Here is a 10,593-nt window from a genome sequence, read left to right as displayed (position 1 = left end):
TTTTATTCATGTGACAAGTATTTTTAAGTGCTACTTTGTGTTAGGCATTGTCCTAAGCTCTAGGGGCTATAGTAGGGAGCAAACAATTTTCCCTGGAATGTTCATTCCCCTCTACTCCATCTACTCCTAGCAAACTTGTACTCATCCTTCAAAACCCAACAGCAAAGTCCTACTCTCTGGGAAGCTGTTTCCCAGGCTTCTCCCTCCCCAGCCCCTGCCATGAAATGTCCCTGTCCACTATACCACTGCTAAACCTTGTGTGGCCCATCCAGGGATGGGAGTCTGGAATTGGGGCTACCCAAGGGGGTCTGCAGGGAGAGGTCAGGACAGATGTCTCTGCTGAAGTTCTGTTTATGAGCAGTGAGCTGGGCACAACGGGCTCCAGCTCCTGCCTCCTCCCTCAGGCTTGTTTACCAGCGACTCAGCAACTCCCTGGAGGAATGGGTGCTAGGTGCACCTTTTATCTGTAATGACCAAGGGGCATGAATCCAAGCTGAGTGGCAATGCAGGGGGCACCCAAGGAGGACAGGTGAGGGGCTGAGAGGTGGAGCAAATTTGAACATCAGACCCATCAAACCAAAGGCAAAGTCCCGTTCATCCAGGTCACCGGTTTGGGGCTTCCCTGCCACAGGCAGGAGTTGGGCAGGGCCTGCAGTGTGTGCATGGCAGGAGGCCCCATTGGGCAGCCTTGGAAGTTCCTCCTGCTATCTGACCCAAGATTGCATATTTTGACTCCATCCCAACTCTGAATGGGTCTTGGGTTCCTGGTGACTTGGGTTGTTCGTCCTGCAACCTTTGTCTCCCACAAGGGTCTGGCCCTTACAGGGGTCGCTGGCCCAGAGAGACCTGGTGACTCCCCTGGGGCCACAGAGCAAGCCTTCAGCAGAGGGCAGCTGCAGGGCCAGGGGCCCGGTCAGAGCAGCGTGATCTCACTGGGGGGCAACGTGAGCTGCTTCTCCCGGGCACTGAGCAGGTTCTCCACGTGCACAGCCACCACTCGGCACAGCTCCAGGCCCTGCAGCAGAGACACTGAGAGTTGCGCTTCCCCAGCCCCTCCAACCTTCCTGGCTCTCACCCCAGGGAAAGGTGTGGCTGAGGCCAGCCCCCCAGGCCCTGGGACAGGCGTGGGAAGCTGGGACCAGGACTGCTGGGTTGTCGCCGGAAGGGGAGAGCAAGCAGGAGAGCAGGAGCCCCTCCCAGCTTTGCTGACGGAGACCTGTGGGACCTGGGCCCCCCGCCCCCAGCCTCAGGCTGCATCTGTAGGATCTCAGTTTACCAGGGCCTGCGTCATAGAACTGCAGTGAGGATTCCATGGGGTTTTATTTTGTGTGATTCTATGTTTCTAACTATATGTTGCCACAGTTACCACCTGGCAGCCATATCCAGAATAAGGGGTGACCCAACCTCAGGGCTCCCAAGTGGGGAGTGGGAGCAGCAGGGAGCGGTGGAAAACCCATCTGTGAGTATGGTTCTCAGACCGCAGCCAACTGGGATCCCCCTGGGGAAGCCCTGGGCCAGCGGGAGCTGCTCAGAGAGGCAGAAATGAGGAGGGCAGTACTTAGTGAGGGGCAACTGTGTGCCAGGTATTGTCCTGAGTACCACCCCTGCTAGTCCCCACAGTGTCCCTATGGGGCAGACACCCTTAGGTCCCATTCTGCTGGTGAGGAAACTGAGGCCAGAGCCAGGAAGCCACTCACCCCAGACCTCACAGCAGGCAGGTGGTGGGCACTTGAACCCCGGGGCGGGCAAAGCCTCACTCTAAACCGCTGGCTGCTGAAGTCAGCTGTGCCTGTCTGACCCTGGGGCCACCTCAGCCAATGAGGCCGGAGAGAACAGGGTGGAGGCCCCCTCCCCGCCCCCCCTGCCCACGAGCCGCAGTGCTCCAGACCTCAAGGGTCACTGCCCCACTCGACAGGGCCGGGCGCTGAGGCTCGGGGTGACACGGGGTCGCAGGGTCACTCGAGAGCCCCTCGCACGGCCTGCCGGAGGTCGGCGGCACAGGGACTCGGGCCTGCACGCTGCGTCCGCGCTGCGCCCAGACCTCACTACCTCCTGGGAGCCTTCTCGATGACCTCCCGGGTAGCTCAAGTGCACCCTCTCGGCACTGGTCTTCCTGGCTTGTTGGAGAAATTCTTTCATATCTGTTCCCGCCCCCCCCCCCCCCGTGAGACTTCGGGCTCAGTGAAGGCCAGTCCTGGGGGGTTTCAGTCACTTCAATATCCCTGCAGCCAGGGCAGAGCCCGCTACCCAGAGATGCTCAGTACCTATGAATGAAGCTCGAATGAATGAATGTGTCCCCCACACGCGCACAAACACGTGTGAGGCAGAGGTGGCTACATGAAGTGAAGGGGGCTGCAAGGAAGTAGAGAGGCCAAGAAAGCCTCCGTTGGTCCATCGGTCCACTTACTGAGCACCTTCTGTGCCGGGCACAGTGTTACGGATAACAAGAGGGACACAGTCCTGCCCTTGTGGGGCGGACGTTCCGGTGGGGCAGAGGGACAACATAGAAACAGCTAAGTGATTTGCAAGCCACAGTGAGGGCTACCAAGGCAGGAAGAGAGGATTACCAGGGAGAAGTGTCAGGGAAGCCTTCTAAGAAGGAGGTGACCGTTTGTGAGGAAACAAGCAAAGGGAGGGAGGGAGCCTGTGATTAATGTAATGGGCGGGGGTGGGGCAAGCATTCCAGGTGGAGGGGACAGTGAGTACAAAGGGCAGGAAGGGGAGGGCAACCGTGTCATCAGGGGCTGGAGGAGGCCAGGGTGGCCGGGGTGAGGGGTGAGAGCAGAGGGTCACGGAGATCATGAGAGGGGGGACCAGGGATGGGGAGCGCTCCTGGGGGGGTGCCAAGTGCCTGGGGGGTTGGGAGGTAAGGTGGAGAGGCCTGCTGGTCTCCCAAGGAGATGCTGGGGGGGTCAGGGCAGGAGACAGGAATGTGGGGGCTGTCACAGCCAATGGTTTTAGACACCCCAGTGCTGGGGGGTGCTGGGGGAGAGGCCCAGGCTCGGCAACATTTAGAGGCAGCCCCGGGAGGAAGCCCCAGGAAAGGAACCCAAGAAGAAGCAGATGTCGGCAGGTCTGAGGAAGCAGGTTCACTGTGGTGGGGGCTCAGAGAGGAGGGTTCCAGGAAGCCGACTGGGCCAGAGGGTAAGGCCAGAACTGTGACCTCGGTGTGGGTGGAGCTGGAATACAGGAGGAAGCAGACCAGGGAGCCCGGTCCTGAGCTGCAGGGTCTGCAAGGGGCACAGAGAGCCGGGGGGCTCCGCTGTGGCCTGTCCCTCAGGGTCAGGGCTGCGGCAGTGCGAGCCCCTCTCTTCGGCCGTGGGACATCAGCTCCTTCCAGGCAGGCCTTGGCGGGAGGGGGTTGTCCTGGGCAACCAGCCCCAACTCTGCCCCGCGTGCGAGCCTAAATCCTCCTTCAGTGGATCCAGTGAGAACTCTGGCCCTGCCGCCTCGCCCCCGCAGGGAGCTGTGACACTTGGACAGGAGCCCAGCAGTCCCTCGTGCCTTTTAAGGAGCGGCCCCAGTTGCTGCAGCTTCGAGAAGGGGCAGGGCAGGTGGGCCTGTTTCCCTGTACATCACATGGGGACCCCACTCTCCCCACCCTCAATCCCAGGCCCCATAATCCATCTCCAAGCCTTAGCCCAGGCGAATATCCTCAAACTCTGTGTCACTGCCCATTCACCAAGCTCCTGGTGCCCTCAGGAGACAGGCAGCCCCAAGTTCTTAGCTTGGCATTCGAGGACCTTCGAGATGTCTCCTGCCCTAGCAGCATCTCCCCAGAGGGCATCCTCCTCGGGGTGAGCTTGATGCCGTCTCCCAGGGCGCCAGCTGGACCAGTGCTGCGTGCCACAGCAGCACCTTGCTTGCTAGCGAACTACTCGCTATTCTGCAAACAACCTGGGCCCCTCCCATGAGGCCACCGCCCCGACTTTGCTGGGAGGGCGCGCTAATAGCCTGCAGCCCGCGCGGTGTTGGGTTAGTCCTGGCCCCTGCACTGGGTGGGATGTCCCCTGCGGCTGGGCCAGGAGCAACCCATCTTGGAGCCGGGCCCTTAACTCCATGAAGAGCCTAGAGAAGAGCCCAGAGAAGAGCCTAGAGAGCGAAATAAGAGAGAGAAGGGCTGGGGGACAAGGCCTGGGCACCGGGGCGGGGCTCACCTGCTCCAGCTGCAGCTGCATGGTGCGCTGAGCGGCCACGTCCCCCAGTGCGATCTCCACGTAGGGGTAGCTGGAGCTGGCCGTGGGCCGCTGGGTCCACGTGGACTGGATCTCCTTCAGGGGGAACTTCACCATCAGCTCCTGGGGGGAGGGGTGGACAGGCTTATGTGGGGGACAGTCTCACCCACACAACCCCTCCCCTGCAGAGCAGACCAACAGGAAGCAGGACGCCTCCCTGCGAGTACCAGTTCCCCAGTGGCTTGGAGCAAGTCATCGCTTTACCTCTCCGGATCTCACCTGTGAGACTGATTCAACACACACTCATGCACACATCTACAACATGCCAGGCGCTCCTCTAAATGCCGGGGATGCAGGGGCGCGGTCAGAGTCCCTGGTGCCCTGACCTCCACATCGAAGCTGCCGCTTAACACCTGTACCTCCTTGGCGCTTGCCGTCGAGCTCCAGGAGCAAACTCAGAGCACAGGCAGGGAAAGCCAGAGCTTTGAGAGTTAACGCCTGGATCAGTGGCAGGTGGGGACAGACACCAGGCCGGAGGGCATCCTCCGCGGGGTGAGTTTGATGCCATCTCCCAGGGCGCCAGCTGGACCAGTGCTGCGTGCCACAGCAGCACCTTGCTTGCTAGCATGCCCTGCTCGAGGTGTGCTAGGCTCCCTCCCGATCTCCCTCACTCCAGTGCTTCCAGGAATCACCTCGAAATAAACCACTTGCCCCAGCCTCATGTCAAGGTCCACTGCTGGAAGGAGAACTTAAAAGGGAGGGGGCGTGAACAGGTCCTATTGGTTATGGATTTGTGTCACCCCAGATCCATATGTGGAAGTCCTAAACCAACCACACCTCAAGAACGTGACTGTGTTTGGAAACAGGACCTTTAAATACGTGAGTAAGTTAAAATGAGGTCGTTAGAGTGCGCCCTAATTCAATCTGGCTTGTATCCTTATGAGAAGGGCACGTGTGGACAGAACAAAGACACCAGCAAAGTGCGTGCACAGAACGGATCACGGGAGGACACGGAGAAGACAGGAGAGGGGCCTCTGAAGAAACCAGCCCTGCCGGCACCTGGATCTTGGACTTCCAGCCTCCAGAGCTGCGAGACAATTACAATTAACTTCTGTTGCTGAAGCTCCCAGTCTGTGGTACTTTGTTATGGCAGCCCAAGGTAACTAAGACGCTATTTGAGTATTTAGCACGCGTTTTACCTTCACAACAGCCCCCTGGGGTGGGTTCTATAGTCCCCATGTGCCAGATGAGGAAATGAGGCTCAGAGAGGTGTGGAGACGTGCCCAAGGTCACCAGGAGTAAGTGGTGGCGCTGGGTGGGCTTCCACCGCTGGAGATCTCGGCCCCTCTGAGGGGCGGGGCTCAGAGGAGGGGGGGTGAGCAGCAGAGCAGGCTGGGGCCACTCACATGGGTCTCGATGCTGAGGAAGTTGAGGCCGTTCTGGTTGACGGCAAGGATGCTGGGGGCCGGCACAGCGAGGTTGCTGCAGCTCTGGATGAAGAAGAAGGAGGAGCCAAACATGGGCGCGGCACTGAGGAGGCCTGGGGTGGGAGAGGCACAGCTGTGTGAGAGGCCCACCGGTGACGGTGACGGTGACGGCCAGGGCCCTCCAGAGGCAGGCCGTCCTGCCGCCCTCCTCTCTCCTGCTGCGACCAGCTGGAGACCTCTCTCCCTCGAGCCTCGTCTCCTCAAGCCTCTCCGCCTCCTGCCTCGCGCCACCCCCCACCCCGCTCGCCCCCCACATTGCAGCTCTTCTCCCTGGCCGCCAGCTCTCCCTGCCAAGGCCCACCCAGAGTCCAGGCAGCACCTTGGTGAGAAAGGTGTTCGCTCCAGGCAGCTCAGCTTGACTAACACCAGAAATGCATTCACACAAAGGAAAAGGCTCCTCCCTCTCCACCTTTCATGGCCCCCTCCTCTGCAAAGCCCCCCATGGGCATCTCCCCCAACCCTGAACTCACCCAGAAACTGGGCACGGGCCTGGTGGGGGCTGAGCGCTTGCGTCTGCTGCCGGTGCTGGCTGACCAGGTTGAGCCAGGCTGAGCCGGCCATGGTGTGGTAGAGCTGGGCGGGGATGTACTCCTGGACCTCCCGTCTGGATGTGGAAGACAAAGCGGCCCTGAGCACCTGCTGCCACGTGAGCAGCGCACACAGCCTCGTTCAGTCCCCACTGCAGGCAGCGCGCAAAACAGTGCGATCCCTGCACCTCCCTGGAAGGCTAACCGCTGAGGGGTGCAGAGGGGTGGAAGGGGGGCACAGAGTGCTCACACGGTCCCCTGGCACACAGCTGGTGCTCAGTAACTGCTGGCCAGAACCACTAGGCTTCCTGTTTGAAGAGGAGGGAACTGAGGCTATGAGAAGTTCATTGACTACTCGGAGGTCACACAGTAACCAAGTGAGTCTGAGTCAAGGGGCTGAGACTTGAATCCCAGGCGGGTTCTTCCTTTGCAGTGCCTGCCTGCAGGGAGAGAAGCCCAGGCGAGAGGAGCGAGAAGTGCAGGGCAGTGGCGGGGTGGAAACACCAGCGTGGGCAGAGCCAGCGCCAGCGCCGGCCAGAGCATGGGCAGAAGAATGCTGGGCGCCCCCGGCCCCCCTGCCGGGCCATCAGCACCCCGTCTGTACTCCAGTCCCTTCTGACATGCGGGCTTCCTTGGGGCAGCTCCTTTGCCTTGGGACATCTGGAAAATACCAGGGGCAGTCCCAGCCAGTCCTAGCTACCCCGGGCTACACACTGGGGAAGGGCTGGGAGAAAATCAGGGGCACCCCCTCTCCCAAGAGACACCTCCGCCGCCTCAGCACATCTTTCCTTCTTTGCACTGCTGGGTCGGGGCCTGGCATCTGGACCCAGCCTCCCCACGCTTGCCCCCTGCTCCTCCCAGCACCTAGTAGCTGGGGAAGCTTCAGTAAGCCACGTAACCTCTCTAGGCCTCCGTTGCCTTATCTGCATAAGGGGAAAATAAAGTGCAGTTGGGAAGATTAGCTGAGATAATGCATACAGAGAGTGCCTTGCAAAAAGTAAGAGCTCCACGATTATTTTTACCCAGGATTGGGATTATACTTTTATGTGCTTCCTGTGCTTTTCACTTAAAAGTGTAACATAAAAGAGGCTTTCGTATTGAGCCCTTACAGCATTATGAGCTCTAGGACACACACTGTACCTGAGTTATCTTACTATTGTTCACACCAGGGACTTTCAAAGTGTGGCCAAGGGTCTGGGAGGGCAGACACTACCATAATAGCACTACGGCGTTACTTGCTTTCCCCCTCCTGCTCTCTCACAAGTGCACAGTGGAGCTGGCCGGGGGCCGCAGGGCGTAAGACCACAACAGGCTGACTGCAGGAGCAGACGTGAGTTGACAGCCGTCCGGCGCCAGGGGACAGAGCCATTTACCTAGTGTAAGACAGTGCCGCTCTTCTCACTGAAGTTTTTTGGAAGATAGCTTTCGTTCATAAGTTATTTATATTAACACGTAATGTCAACCTGTATCTGTATCATAATTATTCCTTTTATAATTATTAGTTATTTATATAAACATGTAATATATTATCCTTTTAAATTGATTAATCAATATTTTAAATGGTTTCTCAGTTTTCATTTTGAATATAGTAAATATATCAATAGATACAACCCACATAAACCAAAGTTCTTTGGGGTTCTATTTTTAGAGAGTAAAAAAGTCCTGAGACCAACTCTAAGAAGGATTGATTTGTCACCTCTTTGAAGACATCAGTTGAAAGGCTGCCTAGCACCTTAAGGGATGCCCTGGTTTTGGACGCAGCACCGTGGTGAATGTTTCTGTGGCTAAATATTTCTGTGTGGCATGTCCTGAAAGCCTTTTTATCATTAAATTTGTTCTGAGCCATTAACACCAGCTGGGAGCAACCTGTTGTGGGGGGCGGAGGGGTCCGAGCTCAAAGGGCGAGTGGCAGGACTTCGGCCCCAGGGCCAGGTCAGCCCCTCCCCAGACAGCCTGCCAGGGCCAGCACAGGCCTCCGGCGGCGGCAGCTCCAAGGCGCGCGGGGCGGGGGGCTGACAGGCGGCAAGCGCTCACATGCTGGGCAGGTAGACGTGGTCCTTGGCCCGGTGCTGCAGCGAAGCCAGCTTGGACACCTGCTGCAGCTGCTGCTCGCTGGGCCGGCTGGCCGGCACGCTGCTGAAGAGGCCCTTCAGGTAGTCGGGCAGCACCTGTGGGGGCACACTCCGTGAGGGGCTGCGCACAGGCATGCACCGGGGCGTCGGCCGCAGGGGGCCAGGGGCGCCCCCCCAGCAGCCTAGGGAAAGCGGGCGCCCACATGGCGGCGTGGCGGCGTCTGCTGAGCTAGGGCTGCTGGAAGCTGAACGTGCTTGAGTCACTAAAACAGAATGGGCTGCACCCCAGGCTCTGGGTCACCAGATCTGGGGCAAGACTTGAGGATTTGCATTTTACAGTTTTCCAAGGGATGCTGCTGGCCGATAGGCCACCCTAGACCAACACTGCAGTGGACTGCGTGGGGGTACTTGGCAACAGCGACACCATGTGGCCCCAAAGACCAAATGACCGTATTTTGTACTTGGAATTGCCGAAGCTTTGGCACCAGTTCTGCAAACACACACAGTCTCCGGCCAAGCACTTCCCAAATGTTAGTGTAGGGCGGGGAAATGGGCTCTGTAAAGCCCGGGATCCTGACTTAGAGGGCCAGGTATCAAAAGGGAATAGCACAGAGACAAAAGTAACAGTGTCAGCCAAGGCCTGCCCAGGCCTTTGAGAGAGGGCCAGGCCATGTGGTCCGAGCAGGGAAAAATCATTAGAAAGAGGAAGTCAGAGAGCCTCATGGAGGAGGTGCTGTTTGAGGCAGCCTTGCTGGGAGGACTTCAACAAGCAGAGACGCGGGCCAGGCAGGCCAGGCAGAGCGAGAGTGCCTGCTGCGGTCTGAGAACTGAGCCATGGGAGTAGGAACATCGTTTGCTGCAGGGAGATCCTACGGGGAACAGAGGCACCAGCACTAGAAATGTCGGCGGGACCACCTGCATCACGAAGGTCTCCAACGCCAGGGCCGTGAAGTTTGACCTCACAGTCATGGGGCGGGGTGGGGAGCGGGGTGCTGGAAGGTGCTGGAGTATCAGAGTGGCCCCCACCGGCTGACCTGGTTATAGTGCATGGTCACGTAGAGCTCGTTCTCAAACTTGAGTGGCTGATCCCAGAGCACGCGCCGGAACCAGAGCATGTAGCCGCCATCCACCTGCTCCATCTCTGAGGCCACGTCCAGGATGTAGGTGCAGCGGCTGAGTGGGCACACGTGCTGGCCTGCAGAGAGCCGGGGGCAGCTGGGAGGGGTGTGCGTGTGCCCACGTGTGCCTGTGCAGGGCGCGCGCACACACCCTGACCTGCCACCCCTGCGAGCATCACCTCGGGGTAGCACCCCACCCCCCGCCCCCGCCCTCCCCGCCCTGGGACATGGCATCCTCAGCCCAGGAGAACATGTTATGGAATGTGCTGCTGACCACAGATGGGAATACCTCCCATTCAAAGCGCCAGCCCCAGATCTAGAAGAGTGTTTTGAGTTATGCTCAGCGAAAGCATAGCTCGTTTTCAGAGGCCGTTAGGGGCAAGGAGAAGCACGGCAGGCCTGAGGTCATGAGACCAGGGGGCGCCTTTTGGCAGATGCCCTTCAGGAGAGACCACCGCTGGACTTCAGAGTGGGCGGGCGGGCAGGCAGGCGGGGTCGGGGGGCACTGTGGTCTGGCACTGAGTGGGTCTGAGCCTGCAGCACAGGTTTAAGTGCGGCTTGAGGTTTTTATTTTCTGCACCAACGTTCCTGCTTCCCGTTCTGTGCCTTCAGTAACGTTTTACCAAAGCGAGGTGGGACCCTTGAGCCAAGCTGCTGGGTTCAAATCCCAACCGTGTGACCTCAGGTCAGTCCCTTAACCTCCACGGCAGGCTGATTAACAGCCCTTCCCTGAAGACGTCCATGTGCCAACCCCTGAAACCTGTGAATACGTTACCCTCATGGCAAAAGGGACTTTGCAAAAGTGACTAAGTTAATGGTCTTGGGTTATCCTAGGCTATCCAAGGGGACCCAATGTAATCTCAAGGGACCTTGTGACAAGGAGAGAGAGGGGAGGAGGGAGACAGACGATGAAGATGGAGGAAAGGCATTGGGCCAAGGAACGCGGGCGGCCTATACAAGCTGCGCAAGGCAAGAGGACGATTTCTCCCCGGGAGCCCCCCGGAGGGACCAGCCCCCGTGACTGGACTTCGGGGCTTCTGGCCTCCAGAGCTGCGAGATAAGGAGTGACAGTGGTGTCCGGCCCAGGGCTGTGGCGATGCAGGGCGGCGGCTCCCCACGGGGACCACCGCTCCGCCCCGCCCCGCCCGCAGAGGCCGCTCTACCCGCCTCGGCCGCCAGGGCTGTTGTGGGGCTTAAAGGGGGCGACTGAACTA

General features: G+C 59.1%; 1 protein-coding gene across 1 annotated transcript in view; it reads right to left on the bottom strand.

Annotated features, from left to right (window-relative positions):
- Positions 1 to 913: 913 nt before the first annotated feature.
- Positions 914 to 10,593, bottom strand: part of MYO15A (myosin XVA) — a 54,861-nt gene continuing 45,181 nt past the window's right edge. The window contains 6 exon segments of the mRNA XM_054571059.1: positions 914 to 1,015; positions 4,158 to 4,298; positions 5,582 to 5,715; positions 6,133 to 6,266; positions 8,224 to 8,357; positions 9,296 to 9,456. Coding sequence (XP_054427034.1) covers positions 914 to 1,015; positions 4,158 to 4,298; positions 5,582 to 5,715; positions 6,133 to 6,266; positions 8,224 to 8,357; positions 9,296 to 9,456 — 806 coding nt within the window.

This window comes from Pteronotus mesoamericanus, unplaced genomic scaffold (genome assembly GCF_021234165.1).
Source record: "Pteronotus mesoamericanus isolate MK-2021 breed Mesoamerican mustached bat unplaced genomic scaffold, CSHL_Meso_final contig_22, whole genome shotgun sequence".
Taxonomy (NCBI): Eukaryota; Metazoa; Chordata; class Mammalia; order Chiroptera; family Mormoopidae; genus Pteronotus; species Pteronotus mesoamericanus.
This window is presented reverse-complemented; position numbering and strand designations above follow the sequence as displayed.